At 50.2% G+C, this 24,165-nt stretch overlaps 2 protein-coding genes across 16 annotated transcripts in view; one reads left to right on the plus strand and one right to left on the minus strand.

Moving 5' to 3' along the window:
- TEX11 (testis expressed 11) overlaps positions 1 to 2,728 on the plus strand; it is a 34,985-nt gene extending 32,257 nt beyond the window's left edge. For 5 of the 9 annotated variants that reach the window (XR_012653959.1, XM_075054014.1, XM_075054015.1 and 2 more), the window contains 2 exons: positions 426 to 590; positions 1,627 to 2,728. Coding sequence is in view for 6 of the 9 variants with exons in the window: in XM_075054014.1 (XP_074910115.1) it covers positions 426 to 590; positions 1,627 to 1,695 (234 nt within the window). In the remaining 3 variants the exon portion in view is untranslated. Of the gene's footprint in view, positions 1 to 374 lie in introns of all 9 variants that reach the window. The other 4 variants (XR_012653958.1, XR_012653960.1, XM_075054018.1 and 1 more) reach the window with 3 other exon arrangements.
- A 6,782-nt stretch (positions 2,729 to 9,510) lies between these two features.
- The window catches only part of DLG3 (discs large MAGUK scaffold protein 3), an 80,870-nt gene continuing 66,215 nt past the window's right edge, over positions 9,511 to 24,165 (minus strand). For 4 of the 7 annotated variants that reach the window (XM_075054025.1, XM_075054023.1, XM_075054026.1 and 1 more), the window contains 10 exons: positions 22,443 to 22,619; positions 21,694 to 21,769; positions 21,010 to 21,109; positions 18,022 to 18,063; positions 17,245 to 17,295; positions 16,331 to 16,432; positions 15,978 to 16,150; positions 15,296 to 15,405; positions 14,239 to 14,330; positions 9,511 to 12,460 (listed from right to left, as the gene is read on the minus strand). In XM_075054025.1, coding sequence (XP_074910126.1) covers positions 12,354 to 12,460; positions 14,239 to 14,330; positions 15,296 to 15,405; positions 15,978 to 16,150; positions 16,331 to 16,432; positions 17,245 to 17,295; positions 18,022 to 18,063; positions 21,010 to 21,109; positions 21,694 to 21,769; positions 22,443 to 22,619 — 1,030 coding nt within the window. In that variant the 3' untranslated portion in view covers positions 9,511 to 12,353. The remainder of the gene's footprint in view (positions 12,461 to 14,238; positions 14,331 to 15,295; positions 15,406 to 15,977; positions 16,151 to 16,330; positions 16,433 to 17,244; positions 17,296 to 18,021; positions 18,064 to 21,009; positions 21,110 to 21,693; positions 21,770 to 22,442; positions 22,620 to 24,165) is intronic. The other 3 variants (XR_012653962.1, XR_012653961.1, XM_075054024.1) reach the window with 3 other exon arrangements.

The raw sequence follows: 24,165 nt of genomic DNA on the forward strand, positions 1-24,165 counted from the left end.
AATTCTGAAGACGTAAGAACTGCTGCTTCTCATCTGTAGTGACCAACTATGTCCTGCCATTCAGTACTATTTGGATAAACTGGAAAGTACTGCGGCAGCAAGCTCAGCCTGTCTGCAGACAGGCTGTTGGAAAGCATAATTCCATTCTAGGATCATTCCCAGTCCCACAGGGTTGTATTTACTGACCTACCAGTAGGTAATTGCAACATGACTTACCCGCGTTAGAAACAAGCTGTTTGAGAGTAGTGCAGATGAGCTGTGAAGTACAGGATGGCTCTGAAGGAATTGCCCTTTGCTTAGGAAGAAAAAAAACCCCCAAACCCAACTGTTTTCCCACTTTAAAACTGAACTCTGATGCGCTCTTCACTTGTCAGGTTTGAAGTAAGAGTATTTTCTGATGAGCTGCTGCTTCTTTGCTACTCCAGGATGCTTACCCAGAGACGGAGATCCTTTGGTTGATGACAAGAGCCTGGAATACAGGAATATTTCAGTATACTGTTGGTAAATATAAGGAAGCTGAGCAGTGGTGTGGATTAGGAATGCGTTTGCTCAATCACTTAGGGTCTCTGAAGAAAAGCTACGAAGGCCACGTAAGTGTAAGCAGATGGATTTGAGGATGGGGGATTGGATGTCTGGCCTGAATTTGAGATATGGATCTGGGTGAAGAAACCACTACAGATGATCTTTAAAGAGTTTCAGGAGAAGCATGGTACTTAAATATTTTGGGAGAGCTTGATGCCAAAAGATTTTTTCAAAATGAGGCCAGAAGAGTTTTGATAGACAATAGAAAAAGTAATGTAGTGTCCTTTTACTGGAAGGATCATTTAAATGGCTGACTGGAAATAAACTTCTGACTATTTGTGGCCATGGGAGAACCCTTGTACCTTGCCTGCTTTCACTAAAGTCAAAGTGCTGTACCAGTTTACTTAAATCAGCTGTTGTATGAATACTTTCAGGCTTGGTTTCTGGTATAATCTAGTGTCTTATGAATAGGGTTTAAGCTGATGTGAATAAAATTATTAAAGCTCATCTTTTCAGTTGTAGCTTAGCCACTTCCTGTGAGGGAGAAATTTCAGGGCTAGTACCTCTGCAGAAAGCATTGACACTTTGTCTTATTCTGTCACAAGTAAGCTTCTCTCTATGGTTTTTGGCTGGTGCTCCTACCTTGATTGCAACACAGTGCAGCCTGGCTGGTGTATGCGGTCATCATTCATTGTCTTACGCACGAGCTGGGCAATCAAGAGCTGGTTGCAGCTTTTATACCATTTTAAGTACATCAGTTAAGACAATAAGAATTGAGGTCACTCCCTTCCAACCTCAACCATTCTGTGATTCTGTGAATAGGTTTATTCACTGATATAAGACTCAGCAATAAACTATGCTTTATGTCAGTATAAATGAAACCACCTTTGTTAGGTTGCACTGATTTAACTATTTTTTCTTAAACCACTGTATTTAAATCTGTGCCAAAGTCTTTACATCAATCTGAAATTTTAGGTTTAGAAGCTGGTGATAATCTCCCACCTATTCCCTTGCTTCTGTTCCCTGTCACTTTGTTGTAATATCTAGTTGAATGGTACAACTTTATCCATCCTTGTTGACAACTATGGTGCTTATGTTCTCCAGATGATTGGTCTTTATAGTGAGGTTCTGGACAAATTGGACAGAGCAAAACGGTTTCTTCCAAATGAATAAGAATAATGACAGCCACAACTGCAAAAAAGGAGGACAGCAGTTTCTCTTGGAAACGTTCTGCTGAATGAAAGAGGCTGTTAGCTCTGTGAAGGCATGGGGTCATGGGAGCAGTGGAGAAGAAACCAGGATCTCCTTCTTGTTGGCAGTTAAGTTATGTACTTTTTAGGAAGTGTTTGTTGAATAAATTGTTTTCCTCTAGAGAATAATTTTCATTCTCTGGAGCTATATAACAGTTAGAAATAAATACTTAACTTTTTCATGAGATGTGTCTGCTGTTGTGTAACAGGTTGGTTTAAATACCTGATTTTAGTAGTAAGTGGCAATGAGAACAATAAAAGTATTCCAAGACCAGGCATCTCCTCTGGATGTCATAGCTGCCTTGCTACATAAATATTTATCAGATTGTTTAGTTCTCAGTCCATTTCAGTGTGGACAAGAATTCAGAGCTGTTTGCCAGTTTCACAATTTAGAATAAAAAAGAGCAGGTACTATTTAGCTCGCAGAAAAAGCTAAAACTTTGACTAGGTACTGCTGTTTATAGACTACTCCAGGCAGATGCTCAGCAAGTAGGCCTAATCAAAGTTAATTCTATTGGATGAGGCTATTGGTGAGAACTCAGCACCAAACCCCAAAAAAACAGTTTGGCTGGAGACCGGGCTGATAAGCAGCTGAAACTGCATTAACACAGCAGAAAATCTGACTACAAATCAACCACTTCACACTATAAATATCTGCAGCCATCAGCTCCATAGGAGCTGGCTGCACTGGGGTGATCTCCCCTTGAGTAGGGACGCCTCTCAAGGTTACCCCTTGGGGCTGAGAGATCCCTTACCTGACATCAGGCATCAATGGGTTGGTAAGTGACATTTTTTGCATGTATGTAATGTTTAAGATATGTATAGTAAGCTTAAGTGATAACCTTTTTATCCCATACTAACTTTAACTGTAGTAAATAGTATTGACTGCCAATCCATCTGTACTTATTAAGTATTTTACATACCCAAATTTACTGATTAAAACTCAATAAACTAAGTACTAGATCAGATCTGTCTGAGTGATCCCTCACTCTTCTTGTGCAACAACTACTACCTGTAACACGCCAGTCACAGTTCAGCATTGTGGTGGGTTGACCCTGGCTGAACAACAGGTGCCCACCAAAGCTGCTCTATCACTTCCCCCTCCTCAGCTGGACAGGGGAGAGAAAATATAACAAAGGGCTTGTGGGTTGAGATAAGGACAGGAGAGATCACTCGCCAATTACTGTCACGGGCAAAACAGACTCAACTTGGGGAAAATTAACTCAGTTTATTACCAATCAACCAGAGTGGGGTAATGAGAAATGAAACCAAATCTCACCTGCTCTCCTCCTCCCTTCTTCCCGGGCACAACTTCACTCCCGGATTCTCCACCTACCCCCCGCAGCGGCACAGAGGGATGGGGAATGGGGTTTATGGTCAGTTCATCACATGTTATTTCTGCCACTTCATCCTCCTCAGGGGCAGGACCCATCACACTCTTCCACTGCTCCAGTGTGGGGTCCCACCCACGGGAGACAGTCCTCCATGAACTTCTCCAACGTGGGTCCTTCCCAAGGGCTGCAGTTCTTCATGAACTGCTCCAGCATGGGTCCTTTCCACGGCGTGCAGTCCTTCAGGAGCACACTGCTCCAGCGTGGGTCCCCCACGGGGTCACAAGTCCTGCCAGAAAACCTGCTCCGTGGGCTCCTCTCTCCACAGATCTGCAGGTCCTGCCAGGAGCCGGCTCCAGCGCGGGGTTCCCACGGGGTCACAGCCTCCTTCGGGAACCCACCTGCTCCAGCATGGGGTCCTCCCTGGGCTGCAGGTGGAGATCTGCTCCACCGTGGACCTCCGTGGACTGCAGGGGGACAGCCTGCCTCACCATGGTCTTCCCCACGGGCTGCAGGGGAATCTGCTCTGGCGCCTGGAGCATCTCCTCCCCCTCCTTCTTCACTGACCTTGGTGTCCGCAGGGTTGTTTCTCTTACATGTTCTCACTCCTCTCTCCAGCTGCCGTTTTCCATCTGTCCCAACTTTTTTTTCCTTCTTAAAAATGTTATCACAGAGGCATTGCCACTATCGCTGATTGGCTCGGCCTTGGCCGGTGGTGGGTCCGTCTTAGAGCCGGCTGGTATTGGCTCTGTTGTACACAGGGGAAGCTTCCAGCACCTTCTTATGGAAGTCACTCCTGTAACCCCCCCCCCCCCCGCAAAACCTTGCCACACAAAGCCAATACAAGCATGAAATGCCCCCAAATCCATATAAAAACACAGACTAGTAAATGGATGGATCTTACTGCAACTGAGTTGGAGAGATACTCCCACCTGAAATTCAATGTGGATAGTGAGGAATGTGAAGAGGTGGAGTAGCGTTAAGAAACATAATTAGGTCTGTACAACTGTTGCTCTTTCACTGGCAGGTTTGGAAATCAGAAAACACATGGCCTGAGTGTTGTCTTCTGTACCATAGCACAGATGTGCTCCATGACACGTCATGGTGTCCTGACTCTGGGGGACAAATTGCGGTTGCATTCTACCTGCATATGAGCACAAGGCATTTTCCAATGTGCCCAGCTCTTCTCTGGAAGGAAATGAAGGTGACTGGAGTGGCAGGAGCAACAGTGCACTCCAATAAAGCCCTTTGAGTGCTTGGGGACTAATACTGTGAGTTCTAGCAGAGCCTAGATATACTTAGTATAGGAGTTTTTGGGTTCTAGCAGAGCCTAGATATACTTAGTATAGGAATTTTTCCTTTCTTTTTTTTTTTTTTTTTAAAAAAAGGCTGACAGGGTGCTTGAGTGAAAAACACAGATTCAGGCTGTTGGTTGCCTAGAAGATGAAGTAGGTATCATAGCTGATGGGTAAGGGCTGCTGCACTATAGTAAGCAGGTACAACGCAGGTCAAAGCAAAGATGGTATATTGTATCTTTGTGTAACAGACCATGTATACATTTGCATGATGCATAACTGGGCATACATCCTATAAGTGGATTCTTTTCTTTAAGAGGATATTCAAGCACCCTGAGGAACACTGCAACAGTCATCTCAGGTCCTCTGGTTTGCTTACTAGAGAGCTAAAAGTGCTTTGCTGCTTACTCTACAAACATTACACAGAAGGCAGGGCTGATGGACAGCAGTATCTTTCAGCTGTAAGATCATCTGGTTTGAGATTAAGACTTATTTAATTTTGTTTTTAAGATTTAAAAATACATTTTACTTAGAACCAGATTATTAAAGCCTATTCAGACAGAGGACATGGCCACTAACAGCAGGATGGTGGCTACAGAAAAGAAGAAACTGCATTAGTCATGGTTCATTCTGAAAGCCATGCTCTGAAAGAAGAGTTTAGTAGTGTGCTTAGTGTAGTGGTCAAAGCCAAGTAATTAAAAAAGCCAGCTGCATTGCAGTCTCTTCTCAATGCTCCATGTCTGTCTTCTTTTCATAGTCTGAGTAAACCAAGTATTAGTGCTTTCTGGTTTTTTGTGTGCACCAAGCACTGCTTTGCATCCTACAGCTGAAGCTAGTTAGCAGCCCTTAGCATAGTTGCCACATCCTCATGTCTGTTGTGCAGCTGGATACAGGGTCATCTCCTGAAGGCAGGTACATGCAGACACATAAGTAAGTCAGTGCGGCATTTGCAGCAACATTGAGTAGAAACATACTGTACTAGATGCGTTGCAGTACTGCACAGGTTAGTATCAGCTTCTGGATAATAGTGCAGGAATGGGACTCCCTAAAGGAATGAGTTACATTGAAGGTGGCAACCAGGGAAGTATTGGGATGTTTATAGGATCTGGTGCCTGTGACAGCAAGATACTGGATGCCATAGCTGAGACTGGTGCTGCCTGCTAGAGAGTTTGTTGGGAAGTGTCTTGTTGCTCTTCAGGCTCAGCTAGATAGAACTATGTATTGGTAGGAACAGGAAGGTACCTTGGTGGAAATAGTCAAGCAGGATGCAAAGATGAAAGCAAAAAATAATTATGTTCAACTGGAGGTTACGTACGTGTTCTTATTCCTGAGGTCTACCACAGGGCCTTTGTTCTTCAGGCTGAGGTAGTATAAGCAGTGAAGCCACTTCCGCTGAACGAACTTACTTCAAACCATTCCATTTATGGTACCCAGACAAATCACCCAGGGTGCCTGATGCAGATGCCTCCTGTGAGACACACATAGGAAGGATGGATCTGTTTAGAGTAAATTCTCCACCTAGTGTGCTCAGTTCACCAGGTCTAATTTGGATCTCTGTAAGCTGTTGCTTTCAGATCTTTAATGCACAATGTGTTGTCTGTTTAATAAGAAACACCTCTGAACCTATAAAAAAAAACAGGCCTCAAATGCCACAGAAAATTCTTTTGGAGTCACAGTTTCGGAGATGTATGCTACATCACATTAATGCAGGGACTGCAAATGATGCCATGGAGTCAAAGGTATCCATTGCTGCCTGTAGTATCTCCTTGATGCTTGCCAGGCTGGCTTTAATTATTGTTCTCTGTTCTGACTTACTTACACAAACACATAAACAGGTAGAGGTGTCACACTGTACCAGATGAGAAGGTCACATTTGTCCAGTAAGTGTAGCAGGTAATTACATACAGCCATAGTAGAGGGTAGCAAGCATTAAATGCATTTTTGCCTATGGCCAGAATCGTTTGAATTTTTTCCTTGGAGATGCTCAGTTTGTTTCTTTTATGCTACAGACTTTAGTAAGGAGTCCAGATCAGATCAGTTACAGACTCTGCTGGTAGTACTTTTCACTTCTTTGCACGTTTTTACATTGTACATTTTATTCCAGGCTATTTACTGTAGGTTTTAAGTAGGGCAAGAATTCTTCTCCTAGTTGAATCAGACCTTAATTAGCTGGATTTCCAGGGACCATTCCCAATAGGTAGTTTGCATGCAGTCACTCTGCTTTGCACTGCGTTTGGTAGTGTAGATGCAGGCTGGCCCGGTGTTTATTTTACTAGGCTAAATGTTGCTTTATAGTTCAGTGGCCCAGCTAGGATGACTCTGGGATATAAATCTTTTTAAGCCAGCAACAGCCAATCTGAAAAAAAAAAAAAAAAAAAAAGAAAATTCAGTGCTGCTCATTCTTCCCCCAGTCGTCTATATTGATCACTGTTTTGTTGCAGCATCATTTCAGCTTAGTGACTCTGGCTTCTCGTCCTGAGATGTTCACAGATTGCTCCGGAGGGTGGCATTGCAGCAGTAGTTTCTGATTTACACATCATTGTAGAAGTTACAGGGTGTGCTGGACCCTTGCTCTGTAACTGCAGAGTCCCTCCTTGCTTCTGAGAACACAAATGTATCCTCTAGGGCAGTAGTTCACAAATTTCCCCCCTTTCCCTAGCCTGTATTTGATGCCCTTTCTTTTTTCCTAATCTGATAATTTCTTAACTGTTTGGGGAGCAGCAACAGTCTAGAGGTACAAGGGAAATACAATGTGACTGGGAGAACGGGTCCAGGGAGAGGGTATTTTTACCACCAACCCCCTAGGAATGTGGCTGCAGGGAACCTGCCCAGGAGAAAAATTTCCTTGCTGAGAAGAGTCCAGGAGTGGGGCAGGGCGGAGAAGATGGAGCCACAGCTGCTGAACCCTGGAGCCCCTTCTGCCACCTCTCACCCAGAGGCACCTGCAGTGGGAGCCCTGGCTCTCCAGCCGCTTTCCACTCGGGGTGCACCTCGGGCTTACCTGCCAGCATAGTCTGAGAAGAGCTTCACTGCTGTTGATGTCAGGCTGCACTGAGCATTCTGGAGAGGCAGGAAGGAAGATGATCTGGTCTGGCCAGTAGCACTTAGAACTGAAGTGATCACAATAATCAGAAATTGGGGTAATCGGAAGAGGGCTGAAGCTCATCAGAGGATTGGGCAGAAGCTTTTGTCAAGTAGCACTGGAACTAAGGGAGGAAATACCACCATCACCCCTGTGGTGAGCCAAGTGTGGCCCCAATGAGGGGGCTAGTCCCACAGTGCTCCTGTGTGCTTGCACCATTAACAGATGCTGCACTGACTGACCCAAACAACTTCATGTTTTTCCTTGGGATTAAAAAAACTAAAACAACATGACCCTCATTTTGGAGGCAAGGGATATAAATAAACACATAAGGTCAGGGGCTACCTAAGGATTCTTCAAGGAAAGAGACACCTTTAACATGATGGTAACTTTTCCTGCTTCACAGCAGATGCTTTAGTGCCATGAATCCTGCTGTGACAGCTTGAGGGAAGCAGAGAATAGCAGTCCTTGAACGTTATGCTGCCAAGCATCATTAGCAAGAAAAGCTGTATCTAAGACAGCTACCCAGGTGCCTGCATCTCAGGCACTGATGGGGAGAAAATTTTTGAGAAAACTATTAAATTCTGTTTAAACACCTCTTCCAGTAGCCTCACAGATCCCATGCTCATCTGCTTAACAAGGGCCAAGACAGTTAACTAACCAGAGCTGCACACAGAGGCATGGACATGTTTCTCTATAGCACAAGCAGCTTATGGTCTAATTTTCTAGAAGTGTCTTAGGGCAGATTAGTTTCATGCCTGTTGTAGACATCTGTAGCAGGACATCTTGGGAGAGAAAAGAACCACCCCACCCCCATTTCACAGTGAGACAGGACCATTATCAGGACAATGCTCTGCTATTGTATAGTCCAGGACATTAGCAAAGTCCTGGTAGGTTTCGCCCTTAGCCAGAAAAACAGCTCGTTAAAAAGCTTCAAAAGAACAAGTTTTTCTTTCCCTTCATGCCACCCTCATTCTCTTAGCATGTGGGTTACTCTTCCAGTGGTTGTCTCCACCTTACAGGAGTGGCATGATCTATTTAAGAACATAACCCCACATTCCTCTCCCCACTGGAACCTTAACGTTTCACTGTCAGAGCAGATCAAGATGACACATTAGCTCAGGACACATCATGGATTGTCTAGGGAGGAATGTTTGCAGATCCACATACTGCAACTTGGGAGTTACTGGAACTAACTCTGCAGACTGGAGAAGCCTGGCAGCTACTGTGGCAGCCATTAATGGACGTTCCTGTGATGCTTTAGATCAACTCCATCATTCCAAATCCATCACTATGTAAGGAAACAGTTTTTTTGGGGGGGTGGTAATGCTAGCATAAGATCTGCTTAGCAACTGTTTAATCTTCCAGTGTTTTATGGACAACCACCACTACAAGACTGTTGATCTGATCAGTTAAAGGAGTTTTTAAACTGTGTTTTATTTGTCCAATGAGCTTTATAAACTGTGAACTGATTGCAAAATGTATGTCCATGCTCAGTACAACACCCCTGTTCCCCTGAAATCTCACTTCTCGTGTGCAGTTTGAAAGGAAAAAAAATATTCAAGATTTAAAAAACAAAACCCTCTCACCTTTCAATTAGCTCAGCTAGATGACAAAGCAGATTCAGGCAGGAATGTATAATGATACCCCATGAACCACATTTGTCTTCCAGTGAACACTCCTGGTCTCTGCGCTTAAAGGTACTAGATGAAGATACTAGTCTTTACAACTTTCTTCTCTCTGATGTCTAAACAGCATGTTAAACTGTAAAAAGATATTCTATATTATCCGGACTAGGTATTTACTTTGCTGTCTTTATATCCAATACAGGAATAATTATGTAGCAGCGTGTAAACCCTACTATTTGATCAGCATTTGTAAAGCAAACTCCCCACAATTCAAAGTGTGACCCAAAATACATTTATGGTGTCAATTCATCAGAGCAGAGTCAACCTGTGTTACAACAATCCAACCAAAAGAGCTTTTCAGTGGCCTGGTTTCAGCTGTAAATAAGCCCACTTCCTTTCTTCTTCTTTTTTTTTTTTTTTTTTTTGGGGGGGGGGGGGGCAACTTCTCAGTGACCACCTTGTACTAAAAAAAGCAATTTTTTCCTGTTTTTTAAAACCTCCGTCAACAGTTAAGTTTGCTTTGGAGAGACCATATCAATAGTTGCCAAGATCAGTGCCAAAAATACCAGATCTAGCACACAATGAAGGACTCTACAAGAAGGTCTCAAAGCCAGGGTTCTTTGCAACTCTCTGTTTATTAAAAATATATGTCTCCTTGGAAGAAACACTGGTAACCAACTAGTGTTGTCATGATCGATTCGATACTGTCAGCTATGCCATGGAGTACATCATCTTTTTCTCCATGTGACTTGATGAGAGGGAGACAGGCTATTAGGGGAAAAAAAAAAAAAGACAAAAAAAAAAAAAAGACAGGAACAGTGTGACTAGCATCTTAAGGACTTTTGTTTCACTTACTCCACTTCTCCAGGGACCACCGTTTATAGCAGCCAGAGCAGGACCAGCGGGGCAGGGGGCTAGACACCGAACAGGAATCCATTGCCAAAGTTCACTCCTTTAGGGTCAGTCCCACTGACAGCAGAATCCTTCCTGCCCTCCACTGCACTAGCAGCTGCATCTCTTCTGCAGCACTTTCTGTCCCAGGAAGCTGCTCGGTCCCCGCAGGGCTCCTTGTGATGCAGGATGAGTAAAGACAGCTTCTCACCAGACAGTACATGTACAGTCTTAAAGCAGTTCTTGTTCACGCTGAAAACCGGGGCCTGTGCGCACCATGTACTGACTGACACACTAATAACCGTTACCTTCAGGAAAGGGGACCAGCACCCCGCACGTTCACTTACCCCTATAAAATAGGGGAGAGAGAATGGGCCAAGACTTACCTGCTCGTGCTCGTATGGTGACCTCCTTTCTTCTGGTGCTTGGCACTGTGTCCGAGAAACAGCATTCACCAATTCTTTGTAAGGTGGGAGCGCTCTGCTACCTGTATTATGAGTACCCAGCAACATAGCTCCTTCTCAAAGGCTGTGCAAGTTTCCCCCCAGCTTCACACACGGCTCTGTTCCCATGATGGAGTCCCATTCACACGTGGAAGCCAAAGTGTCCTCAAAGACATTTCTCAGCTTAGGGCCAACTGTCTCAGCACCAACGGTTGCCTCATTTGAAAAATCCCAGTGCACAGCAGATGGGTGCAACTCTGCATCCCCCCACCCCACAGACCTGCGAGCACAGGGCACCCAATTTGCTTTTCTAAGGTGACCTTGAGAGAGGGAGCAGAGCCCAATTTCAGAAAGAGGATTTATGCAGAGATGTCAGAGACAGAACCGGGCGAGGCGACAGCCCATTAACCTGCCAAGCCCCAGCTCCCAGAGCAGCAGGCGACGTCCCTGCTGTGCTGGAAGGATGGCCCTTCCACTGGGAAGGCCACCACCACCACCTGCATGCAGCAGAGCCAGGCATTTGGCATGGAGCAGGGAAGAGGGAGGAAGTTCTTCAATTCTGTTACTGATTTGGAAAAGTTGAGTGTCCATCCAAGGCACAGTGTGGGGCTTTTCCTGCCAGTGGCCAACGCAGAAAGGAATGCGAGCGTGCTGCCACAAGCTAAAATGGGTCATTTCACCTGCGCCCACAGGTACTGGGCCAGCCCAATGTCCCAAGTTTTCCACAGCAACACAGGTCAGCAAATACATTTGTTCCATGTGACCGGTAGAGTATTTCCTAACTAAACACTGCAGATCTAGATTCTAGATTCTATTTACAATAGAGCCAGCTTAAAAAATAAGTTAAAAAACTGGATTTTATACCCATTCAGTTCATTATTAACAAGAGAAAAATGGAATAATGAAAAAAAAAAGCCAACACACCAACACAATATGGTTTTGGTTTAAAATCAGCTTAAAAAAATAGAACCAAAAGGAAACCTCTCATGCAAACACATAAGGTGGTGTGTAAAACAATGTGCAATTTAATATGTAGTATCATCCATTCTCTTGTTCTGCAGCCTCCTGCTCAGTCTATCTCCCAGCCTCACTCAGATCAGCTGCTGCTCCTTGCTGTGTTACTCTGGACCTCTGGTCCCTTCTGCACAGGCAGTGTACCAGTCTCTGCTCTGCCTCATAGGCCTGGGGCAGCTGGCAGGAGGCTGGCCCCAACAGGAGACGCTTCCGAAGCACCTGGTACCGTTTTGAGCTCTTCTTGCCCAAGTGGACTCCCTACGCCCAGCGGTTGGGACAGAGAAACTGAAAGATCCTTGCAATAATACAATACCTTTTGAGAGAGGTCCCTCAGGTTTCCTAGTCCACATACACATATATATATATAATATATATATAATATCTCTCTATATATTATATATAAATTACATATACAGATAAATAAAATGCTTTCTACTGCCTTTCTGTCACACTGTTCAGAGCTGCTAGACAGTCACACTTGGAAAAATGCCCCTGGAGCTCTGATACTAGCTCATGTGCTCAGAGTCCATTGTTTCACTTGTTTCTTATGTTAGTCCTTAGCCACCTCCTCCCATCTTGATTCTCAGTTTAGTTAATAATAATAATATAATAATAATAATAATAATAATAATAATAATAAAAAACGACCTTGAATGGGTTCTCATCTGTCTCTAATGGAGCAGTGGGAAGGTCCATGCAGGAATGGTGGGAACAGTCACGTGATGAATGAGATGAGTTCATCCCAACAAAAGAACAGGACTAGAAAACTCAATTTTGCGACGATCTAAAAAAGGGGGCAGGAATAGTTTTCATATCCCTCCCCCTTGGGGCAGAGGGCTTGGGTGGGGTGGGACTTCGGAGATCTTCTGCTCACAGGGAAGCAGGTGGGGGACATCTTCAGAGTTTCTCTGGGGACGGGACCCAGATGTAGTGCCCGGACTGGTCCTCAATGATCTGTTTGATTTTGCTGTAAATCTCTTCAAGAGAGTCTCCTTGTACGATGGCTGGAAGAGGAGAGAACAAGCAAGACCCTGAGCATCAGGCAGTGCTGTGCCTCCATCACCACAAGCTATGGGAACGGCCTTCACTCTGCACCAAAGGGGCCGGCGTGGCATGGCCAACAATTAACGAACGAGACAACCTGTGTCAAAGGAGCTGTAACAGGCACATGATGACACAGAGGGTTAACCCAGTGTGTCCAAGGAGATTAGCAAGAGCTGATCCCGAGCTGGCAGAGCTCCTCAGGCGTGTGTAGTGCCAGCCAGGTTCTCCACAATGGGCTGCTAATCAGCTTTGCAAACTGTGTCACGCCACCACGCTGAGGCTGTGGGCAGCTGGCCCCGGCACTGCAGCTACTCCGCCACGGTGAATGGGAGGGCCTCAGAGATTAGCCAGTGTGCACTGCGCACACACCCCAAGGTGCCGGATTTGTCCCCTCTGGTTGGCTGCTGAGGGGTCCTTGTGTTTATTGCTTCCTCTGCTGTGGAGTGGGAATCGCAGCACCGTCAGGCTGGAGAAGGCCAGCTTAAGGCTGTCACTCCCAGCAGTAACTCTTGCCCGAAGACAAGCGACAGTCTCGCTGCTTAGTACAGACACAACATGAAGCACTTCACTGTGCTTCCTACATTGCCGGGGGAAGATGCACATGGAGGGCCAAAGCTTTCTGGAAATTCAGCCTGCCTCTGTAGCTCAGCCAGTACCATCCTCCAGCATCTCTGTTCCCTCATTGTAAGCTCCTGGCACAGAACGTGCTACAGTGACCATCCCTCTGCCCGTTGCCCGCTTCTTTCGACACTGGGTTTTAGCCAAGAGCATTCCTTCCCCAGGTCAACTTCAAATTCACCGTCCAAGTACACAATGGCATGCCAAGGGTCTGGCAAAACCGTGGCATGTGCTTCCTTTGCGCTCTTCCTGGAAGAGCAACTGGCAGCTCTGGAACTGCTGCCTGGGACAGGAGGTCTGGGGAAAGCTTTTACCCTATTTGTACCCACACATTTGCTCAGCTGAGGTCCATTTTTGGAAAATGTTCTGCTTGGGATTTTTCCCAATAGCTGTTAGGTGGGTAATACGGGGTTTGGTAGGATTGTCAATCCTCAACTTTAGAAGAAAGTTAGAGGAAAGTTAGAGACAGCTTCTCTGTCTCTTCATGTGCCCATGATTTTCCAGACTTAATCATGTTACAAACATTAGTTCCTTAATGCACAAGGATGCCTGTGTCATGAGCAGTTCATCTCTGCAGGCACAAAGTGCCAGGCAGCCCCTGACTGGCTCTTCAGCAAAGACTACTTAGGAAGCCAGCCAAACTTCCAGTCTTTTTTTGGGAGATGTTTTGTAATAACTCAGGACAGTCTCCACCATTTAGGTCACTAATTTTTTATCATTCCTCTTTAAAATTTTCTCTTTTTGAAAATGCTCCCCTTTCCCCCATGCAGGGAGTTTTATTTCCTGTAGCCTTGCAGCACCCTGAATCTATACTGTGCTTCCCCTGCCTGGGGATTTTTTCTTTTTTTTTATTATTATTAAAGTTGGCAATAACCTTTCACAAACTCTGAAAATCCTGCCTGACAGCTTGTCTCCTTCTCTAGAGCTGGTTTACTCTTATCTACTGATCTTGAAGCAGTCCCTTTGCAGAGCCCTGCTGGCAAAGTGCCATTTCTTCTTTGCTTTGATGAAGCTGGACATTTTCCCATGACCCTGCAGTAAGACAGTGCTGGCAGAGAGGTCACAGCTGCCAGTGAGAAAAATAAAATAAATCAGATACAAGCCTGCTCAGGACACTCACCTGTAAAATACTCTCCAAACTCTTGCTCAAGTTTCATGGCTTTGTCAAAGACCTTGTTGGCCTGTTCGTATGTCTGTCTCCGGTTCATCTCCCTGCCATGTACAAAAAATAGAAACTTAGCTCTTTTTCTTAGCAAGGAGCAGAAGCAAAAATAGCCCACGGAGCCAGGGTGCCTGGGAAGCCTCTGCACACCAGGAATGGAAGCTGTGCAGGACCAGGCTCTCAAAGGCAGGACCCTTCCCCACATGCTCTTTGCTGCCTTGGTACTTCATCTCAACTCCCAACAGTTCTTCCCATCACCATCCCCACCTTCTTCACCATAGCACAGAGGTGGACTCAAATCCAGACAATCCTCTGAATTTGCAAGACCACTGCAGAATTCTCCCTGCTTTTCCAGAGTCTGTCACCACCCTCCTTGCCTAGGTTCCCTCATCTTTATACAACACTCAAATTAAGCAATTCGACCCCTTCTGGCTTGAGAAGGGGTTTTCCCAGTCCCCTCAGTGCCAGCAGAGTCTCTTCTGATCTCAGAGTCCATCTGAGCTACTGAATCTCCTCAGAGACAATATTCTCTGTCACTGCTCGGAAGAGATGCAAGCTATCTCCTTTCCAGCCTGTGCTCCCCAGGGCCAGGAGCAACAGGACAAGCAGAAGGTCTGCCTTAGGCACACAGGAAACATCTCCTCCCTGCTCCCCAGGCTCAGCCACCATCCAGCTGTGATCCACTGCTACAGGCTTCTGGCTGGACTCAGGGCCCAGGTGAGCAGGTTACATCAGGCACATTTGGGAGCATTTTTAGATTTCCCATGGATAATCCTCTTTGGGGTGAACGAAGGGCTTTAAGCCAGAGCAATCCATGGAACCTGGATGCACCATGGCATTAGACGTGGAGGGACACTACAGAGACAGCAATGGGCCCACCTTCTCTTAACAAGGGACTTCAGCACCTGCAGCAACCTCTGCTGCTTTCTAAAAAGCAGAGGCAGCACACATAAAAACCCCAAACATGCCAGAGCTGCTCACCCTGGAGAGGCACAGAACACGGCGTTGCACTTACATGAGAGCTTCAATGGATTTTGGTTTGATGAAAATGGCAATGGGATAAAGTTGTGCTTGTTGCAACCTCTTGATAGCATTGCCAGACACATCCAGTATGCAGTGTTTCCCCTGGAAAGGAGATGATCGGGATCAGACCTACCCACACAGTCTACTCTGTGAAGAAAACAGCTTGCTCATACAGATGTGCTTACAAAAGAGAGGAGCCACAGAGCTGAAACAGCAGTCCTGAGACACAAGCCAACTCCCAGTGGCCTTATGTTCCTGCCTGCTTAGGGGAGGACAGCAGCAATGTAAAGGGACTGAATCTTTCTCTGAACATGTGAAACAATTTACAAGCCATCGGTACACTCCAGTACTCCTGCGGAGGAAACGCCACTGCTTTGCAGAGGGCAGCTGGGCACCTTTGCCCTGAGAGCTCCTGAGCACGAGGCTGGTGCCACCAGTGCTAGGCTTTCGGGTGGAGTTTGGATGACAGGTACGACACTGAGGTGGAGTAACGTGGCTGAGAAAAGCAGCCACATGGCTTGGTAGGACTTTGGAGGGAGGAGAGGCTCGTGCCACGCTTGCTTAGCGTGGTTACAGCCCTTCGTTAACAACACAAGGAGAGGAGGGGAACTGCTGAATGCGTCCAGGTTTGGGCTGGATGTGTCCCAGTCCGAGGAATGCCACCTGACACTCACCCTCTCTGCCACTGCCCGCACTGACTGAATGCTGGTCCCATAGAGATTGTCATTGAACTGCCCAGCTTCTATGAACTTGTTGTCCTGGATGTCTTTCTCCATCTGTTCACGGGATACGACGAAGTGGTAGTCTTGTCCGTCCACCTCGTTCTCACGCCGAGGCCTGGTAGTGTCTGGAGGAGAGCGGGCATCATGAGCCAACCCAGAGCGCTGTATGCCAAACCTCCTGGGAGGGAGAAAACCCACCCGTGCTCCCAGCCGTGTCCCCACGCCACGGGCTAGACCCTGCAAGTAGCAGAGCCGCCACTTTCCCCTCCCTCCAGCAAAGGCATCGAGTGCCAGCTGGGACTTACGGGGCACGCAGGAACCAAACTTGTGTGGGAATTCGGAGATGAGGTCGTCGTTAATTCGGTCCTTCGTTGGCCCCAGGATGATCACTGGCCTCGCATAGTGAACTGCGAACAAGAGGCACAACCTGAGGCCCCGTCTGCGTTGTGGGCAGCTGACCCTACTGCCACTTTTGGCATCAGACTGCCCTTGTCCTGCTGGCAGTGGGTGCTCCTGCTCACATGGGCACCCAAAGGTGCCTCCTCCACATGACTTTCTCTCTTCCTGGTAACAGTTGACATCTCCTTCCCATCTGACCCAAACCATCTGCACAGACCCGGGGAAGGTGCTGCAGGTCTCCGGAGTCACGGATCAGCAAAGATGCTCCCTTGCTCAGGTCAGGAGCCAGACAACCAGGACAGCTGGGCAAGGATGCCACAAAGCTGGGGGAGTGACAGAAGCCCAAGAGTCTGATCCAGCTTCTGGCAAGGGGACACCACCAAGGCTGGGACTATTCAGCCTGTGAAAGGGTCTGCAAGGATTGAGCATCAAGCAGGGTTAAATGCTGAGGGCTGGGGCGGGGGTTGCTCTGCATCAGGGACCTGGCCAGGGGCAGGGAGGGATAATGCTGTCCTCAGCTAGGGACTAAAGCCTAGCTTGGTTTTAGCTCTGGCTCTCTCCCTTGGTCTTGCAGACCAGGTCACAAGTCTTTTCTGTTGATTAAAAAGGGGTGACCAAGGCCAGGGAAAGCCCCACAAGGCGGCTTGCACACCTAGCTCCCCTGCTGCACGCAACAGACAAGAAACTCCACTTGTGTTCACCCGGCGTCACGCTGGTACAGCAGAGAAGGGGAGGAGGTCGCACCGGTCACCTTGGCTGTGCCAAGGACACAGGTGTCCACACTGGAGTGGGCACAGACCAGCTCAGTGCCAGGACTTACTTTCTTGCCGCGTCACCGGCTCATATGACAGGATGGTGTCCTCTTGTCCTTCTGCAACAGAGCCAGGGAGAGGCAGGTGAGCGCTCGCAGCAGCTTCCCAGCCCCTCTGCACTCACGAGGAGCTAGTTCCTGCCCCTGCCAGCCTCCCGCAGCCCTGGGGACACCTCCAGGCTGCCCCCGTCACTCTGCCAGCTGACACAGAGCATGACAGGCATACAGTTACCAGCCCTTGATCCACATCATTAATTATTCATGTCCCAGCTCTGGGTCAAGCCTCCTCTTTCCCTCCCTGCTGCTGCAGGCTCAGGGCCCACTGGGACGCACTGTCCTCCCTGCAGGGTGGACAGCGGATGTGCTGCAGATATTTAGAGGCCCCGCTGGGGATAAAGGGAGCATTTGCTGCAGCTGGACCCACATGTTCTTGTCCAGGCTTGGGCTTCAAGAGCCACCTATGCTACAGACCGGGCCTTGGCCCACTGCTTCCTGCAGCTGGTACTCAGGATGGGGGACCACTGTGGACTGGGAACCCACAACCCAGCCTTGGAGCAGAGCCCTGCAGCCAGGACAGAGCAGGGAAGCAGGCAGGCTTGCTCCTGCCCCCCAGGCCCTGCTCCCCCAGGCCCCGAGGGGGGAGCAGCAGCATCTTGGTGTCACCAGCAGGAAGGACCAACCTCTGAACAGAACCACCACCAGGACAAGACAAGATGGAAGTGCCAAAACATGCACACACATACACACATGCACAGGGGAGGGAGAGCAGGCGAGACGCACACTTACTGGAACTGCTCTCGCTGTCACTGGTGTTTGATGTCACGCCCTCTGCAAAGCAACCAGAGAGACCCCCTTCAGAAGGGGCACGGGTGGAAGGCACAGGGGCAGCCCAGCTGTCACCCAGCGCTACTGACCCATGGCAGGGTAGCACCAGCCTCCCGAAAAACCCACGGCCCAGCACCTGCTGGGACGAGCCTGTGTTGCATGGGCAGGGCAGCATCTCTCGCCCTTTGCTGGGAAACCAAGGACGTGCAGGGGGATGCTTGGCTACTCTGGCGAAGGCAGGGGTGCCAGGAGGGGGCTGCCTGGCAAGCATGGGCAGACGTGCAGGTGCTGGGCTTCCCAGGCCGAGGGCGCGAAGATGGAGTGCATGGGGAGGAGGGCGCTGGCGGGAGGGACGGGTGCAGCATGCACATGGGGGGCAGGGGAGGGCACGGCTCAATGCCAGCACTGGGATGGGGGACCCTGCCTCTAGGGATGGGGGTCAGACTCACAGAGACAAGACAGTGACAGGATGGGACAGAGTTTGGGGCTTTGCTTGCTCAGGCTGATCCCAGTGCTGCAACTGCCCCACAGAGGCTTGCTGGCGGCTGCTGCCTGCGCCTGGTCGGGCTCTGCACCGGTCAGGGGGCTGCGGAGCTTGGCGGAGGTCTCACACCCAGCTGGGAGGGCTGAGGGGCTCCTGCCATCATTGTTTTGCAGCTCTGGGTACATGGTGCCCCAGAAGAAGGTGGCAACACTTCAAAACACTGCCACCCGCCCCACTCAGAGCAGACCCATCATGGTCATGGCCACCTCCCACCCACACCGGCAGTGGCTCCAAGTCTCTGAGCACTAAACCAGTAGCCAGCTCAGCTAGGAGCAGGAGGGAGAGGAGGATGAGGAGGTACAGCTCACCCCAGGTGCAGTGGGCAGCCCTCAGCTAGGCGCACTTAGGGCACGACCAACATCCCCAAGCAAACTCCGCCGTTCCCTCCCACGTGCAGCAGCAGCACCTCCTCAAGCCCAGTAGCCTCCGCCGGCAGACACGACATTCCCCGGCAGAGGAGCAGCGCCCGTGGGGCTCCTCTTCCCTGCACCCAGAGAAGCGCAGCTGCCCCGGCTGGAGCCCAGCTGTTCCCCCGGCACCACCAGGCATGCCAGCGACGGAAAGTGAACAATGTGCATTGAAATTCGACTTACTCAGGTTCTTTGCTCCATAATAATCGTCACTTAACCCAGGGAAGTCCTGATTTCACAGACAGCGAGAAGAGGGAGAGGGGGAGAGAAGAGAGCGCGGGAGAGGGCAGTCAGAGGGATGGGGGAGACAGAGCCAGACCAGCATTAGTGACAGGAGTGCAGAACGGCCCAGAGCTGCAACTGCAAGTGAGGTTAAATGTTTTCAGAGCTGATGCCATCAGCCCACTACCAACATCTCACCTTGTGCGGCTGGACCCCCCCACCAAGCTCATCCTCTCTGTCAAAGAGCCCCCAAAGGCCACCCTGGGTCTGGGGACAGCAGGGCGACCACAGCAGTGTCCGCTGGCACTGAGTGGTTGCAGCCCCAAGCTGCTGGCAAGCGGGGCTGAGGTGTTTCTCCGTGATGCCTCATGGGCTGTACTGGCAGGGCACAGCGGCTCTGCGCTCCCCTGGAACAGCCCGGCCGCTCTGGGGGCAAACACAGCACAGCCAGTCCTCTTAACACGCAGCAGGGGGGCACATTTTTCCCCACCTGCATGTGTTAGCTGCCCATGCCCCAGTGCTTGCACAGGCTGTGGAAACATGGGGCAAGGACCCGCCACTGCAAGCTGGGATGGACAGCGGCAGAGCACAGGGAGGGAGCTGGTTGCAGGTCTGTGACGCGGGCTGGCAAAGAGCGTTGCCTGCCCCATCCCCATGCTGTACATCACTGCGCTGCAGGGCTGGCCGAGAGCAGCGTTGCAGTGAGCCCCCAGCTCCAGCATGGAGCTGATTGGAGCCCAGCCACATCCAGGCACTACGAGAGATACCCAGACACACAGATTTAACCTTCACTGCAGGCCAGAGGCTTGTGCTGGCTGCTAAGCTCACTGGAAGCCAGCGCCAGCCTGGCATGGGCAGCAGAGGGATGTGGGCAACCCCTGGAGCAGCCCAGCATCAACCTCCTGCCTCTGCATCATGCCCAGGACAGCGACCGGAGGGGAGGGGATGCGCTTGCTGTGCTGGCACTGGGGCAGAGACACTGCTCTGCCTTCCCACCTCCTCCTCCCCAAGGTGTGAGGACTGCGGCTATCTGTCTGGAGGCTTGCTGAAGGAGTGGATACAATTTAGCACCTGGAAGGAGAAGGGGCTGGGTTTGGCGAGCAGCTCCAGTGCTGCCCACATCAGGATTTGGGGCAACAAGCTGAATGCCCTGCCTTTACTGGGAGCCCCAGGGTGCTGCCAGGTGAGAGCTGGGGACCTCCCAGTCTGCAGCCAGCTACCAAAGATGTGCCTCAGTCACGGGTGGGCAGCTCTTCCACCAGTGAGGGCATGGCTCCCCCATGCCCACAGGGTTTAACCCACAGGAAGGGTTCTTGGACGGGAATACATAGCTGCGAGTCACTTCTAGGGGAGATGGGGAGGGCAGCTGGGACCTCCCCAGCCTGTCAGCCCTCATGGGGACAGGAGAAGCTCTGCAGGAGGTGGCCAGCCCCTCGCTTGGAGGGGAGCAGCCCTTGGCAGGCAGAGGGAGGGAGCAAAGCCCGCAGCAGAGGGTAGAGAGCAGGGGGAGACAGAACAGGAGGTCAGGCAGGTGTAAAGTTGGATGAAAGGATGAAGACATTGAACATGAGAGAGAAAGAGAGCGCCAGCCCGCAGCCGTTGCTTTCGTTTCAAGCTCTGGTTTCTCCCTAGCTGCTGGCACGACTGTGGAGCACAGACCCAAACACGGGCAGATGCCAGGACCCCTGTCTATGGAAACGTGCCGAATCTCTCCCCACAAGGCAGGGGACCTGAGGGTCGCACGCTTGCCCCCTCTGGCCAGCTGCTACTTACGTTCCTGTCCGCTGCTCTCCTGGGCCAGGTTCTCTTTGCTCTTGTAAAATGGAAACTTTCGAGAGAGGCGGAAACTCTTTTTACGTTTCGTTTTGATCGACTGAAGAACATGGAGATGGAAGGGAGGACAGAAAAAACATGTGGGAAAAATTAAAATGAAGAGGCAATGAGGAGCTGTGTCAGGGCAGTTACCCTCAAATGAAATCATGGAGATTACATGAAAACTGTAATGCAGGAAAAAAATTAAGCATGGAGAAAAACGTGGTAGGGATGTTGGGAAGCTGACAGGGCAATCAGCAGCTCTGCAGGGGTAGAGGTCCTTTCCTTGTCCGCTTGCTAAGTGCTCCGCACAAGGGGTGAGGGCAGCTGCCTTCACCTGCAGAAGCTGCCTGCAGTCCACTCCCAGCCACAGACCTTGGTGGGACGTGCTCTGCTTCCCCACCACTCCAAACAGGGGTCCTTCCCCAGCACTTTCGCACCATCCCAGGCGCCTCTGCTCTCCCCTTGCACAGTCACAGAGGATACGTGCTGAGCAGATCCAGGCCTGGGGCAGGTCCAGTCACACTGTTCTTTGCTTTGGCGTTGCTCTGGCTGCCCCACTGGCAGCTCTGGCTGCTGGGATTCATCCTGCCCCCGCTAGCTACTGGCTCCGGGCACCCCGCTGAGCCCCAGCTCAGCACTTACCCTGTTGGACTCAATCATGCCAGTCCTGGCGTGGAACTTCACTGTTTTCAACCGCGCTCTCTCCTTCTTTTCCACCCTGATCGGAAGTTAAAGGGGAGAAAGAGCAGCTAGTCCCATGCGTGCACCCTCCGTGCCACCCATGTGGCTCCGTGCACCCTTGGGTGGTGGCCCCATTGGCAGAGGGCAGCTCTTTCCCAGAGAGGGATGGAGGTGGAGCCACCTGCCCAGGGTCTGGCCAAAGCCAGTGTCTGCAGGAACAGGAGGGGGGACAAGCCAGCCTTCCTGAGAGGGGTGGGATGGAGGACAGAGATTGCCTTCAGGTCTGCAGAGCCAGCCCAGTGGCAGCCAGCTCCTCTGCTCCCTGTGACTTCCCATCTCATGGGACCTGGCTCACAGAGCTGGGCAGGCTGTCAGAGGACACAGGGAGCAGCCTGCAGTCACTGCTATGACTCTGCTCTCACTTGGAGCCCCAGGCTGGCTAACACTAGCTTTCCATCCCCACAGGAACCACAGAGGGGCCAAGTGCTCCTCTCCTCACCTGGAGTCTCACCCAGCTTTGAAGAACATCTCCCCAAGGAGACCCACACACAGCCCCAGCTTGCAACCAGGTTGCCCTTCATGCTGCAGAGCCACAGAGGAGCTGGTGGGCTGGGACCACAGGGAGATCCCACTCTGAGCTGCAGGGCTCTCGGAGGCTGGGGAGCTCCAGGAGGTACCACATGTGACAGCTCCTGCTGATGGACACTCACCTTTTCTTGCTGGGTATGACCCCGATCTGCTCACTCTCGCCGTGGGGTGTGACAAGCCTGGCTTGCCACCACTCATCGTCAGAGGCGTTGATAACATGTAGGATGTCCCCGTAGGAGAAGCTGAGCCCCTGGCTGGGCAAGCAACTGTCCCGGGTCCGGTCGTAGTCAAACAGGGCTCTGCAGAGGAGCAGAGAGAGGAGTGATGCCTTCCCTGAGCACGGCCAGGCAGCGAGAACAGCAGCACTGCCAACCTCCTGCAGCACTGCCACCTTCATACCTTAAAGGATTTAAGCCCAAGCTTTGGGGAAGCCTCCTGATGAGGCGAGTGGCACTGTGCAGCCACCAGCACACCTGTCCCACTGGCAAGCTCAGCACAAGCCCTGAAGCATACAACGCAGGAGTAACAGTGCTGGACCAAAACAACTCGCTCTTGACCTTAGCTGCGAGAGACATGCGAACCACAGACACATTGAAGGCGGCTGTGGTTAGCGAACAGGTGGAGCTCATGCAGCCTCAAGAAAGCAGCAGTGTACAGGAGGGCAGTGGGGAGCTGGGGTGCAGGGCTACTCCCCACCATCCCTCCCCAGCGGCTGTGAGGCCAAGGAGCGGGACAGGTTCCATCAGACTCCACTACTGGTGAGCGGTTGCACAGGCAGAGACCATGGGACACTGAGCACGCACTTTATTTACGTACAGGGGTACGTTAGTCCAGAGCCTGTGAATTAGGAATGCATCTGAGGGTATTGCATCTGCAATACCCATGAGAATGCATCTGCTTCTACAACTGCTCCTTTTCAGACTCCTAAATACTTCCCAAGAACAGTTTGTTTAGTTTAAAATTATCTTCAATATTAAACTAACCAGCTACAGAAAAGATATATTTTTTTTTAAACTAGGAGTGCTAATATCCTTCCTGCGCACACTTTATCACACACAGCATTGCAGCCTGTACCCACAAACTGCTCTCAGTGGCTTCATGTGCAACTCCTTTTACTAGTGTCAGATCTCAAACCATGTCTGCTTTGGTATATCCACTTTGCAACAAACCAAACCAAGGGAACAGTCACTAAAAGCACCACTGCCAGCAGCACAACCCCTGTGTTTGCTCCTGGGACATCAGCCCCACCCACACCCCAGCCTGACATGAGCCCACGCACCACAAACACTCGCTGGCTGCTGGTTTAATCCTGGCACTAATGAGCCTTCCTCAACCAGGAGAGACACCCTCTGCCCCATCATTACCCCCTTCCACTGCGGGAACTCCTAAGGGGGTCTGAAAGCACATGGTGCAAATGGCAAGGCCAAGGGACCACACAGCAGGTCCCTGTGAAGTAGCAGGGCTGGGAAGGCACTTCTTCAGCCAAGTCCCTGCTCCAGCGCTGCCAGGGGAGCACCGGGCGATGAAACCTTTCAGGTCACTTGGAACTGGGTCAAGGCAGTGGGTCTCAAATGGGGAGGAGGAGAAGAGGGGCTGCCCTGTGGCTCCGGGAGGGCTCTTTGGGATGAGACCTGATGCAGCCCTATGCATCCAGGTACTTCCAGCTACCAGGTTGCTCCCCTTTCCCAGCTTGCTCAGGGATGGGGCAGCTCTCGTGCTCAGTCCCTCTGCACCCAAGCGTGGCCCCCGGCACGCTGGAGCTGGCAGCAAAGCACCACAGGGTGTTTTGGCTAGAGGAAAGCAACCCTCACAGGCAGCTCCTGGCCAAAAGATAAGGCTGTGTGT

This window comes from Buteo buteo, chromosome 22 (assembly GCF_964188355.1).
Source record: "Buteo buteo chromosome 22, bButBut1.hap1.1, whole genome shotgun sequence".
Taxonomy (NCBI): Eukaryota; Metazoa; Chordata; class Aves; order Accipitriformes; family Accipitridae; genus Buteo; species Buteo buteo.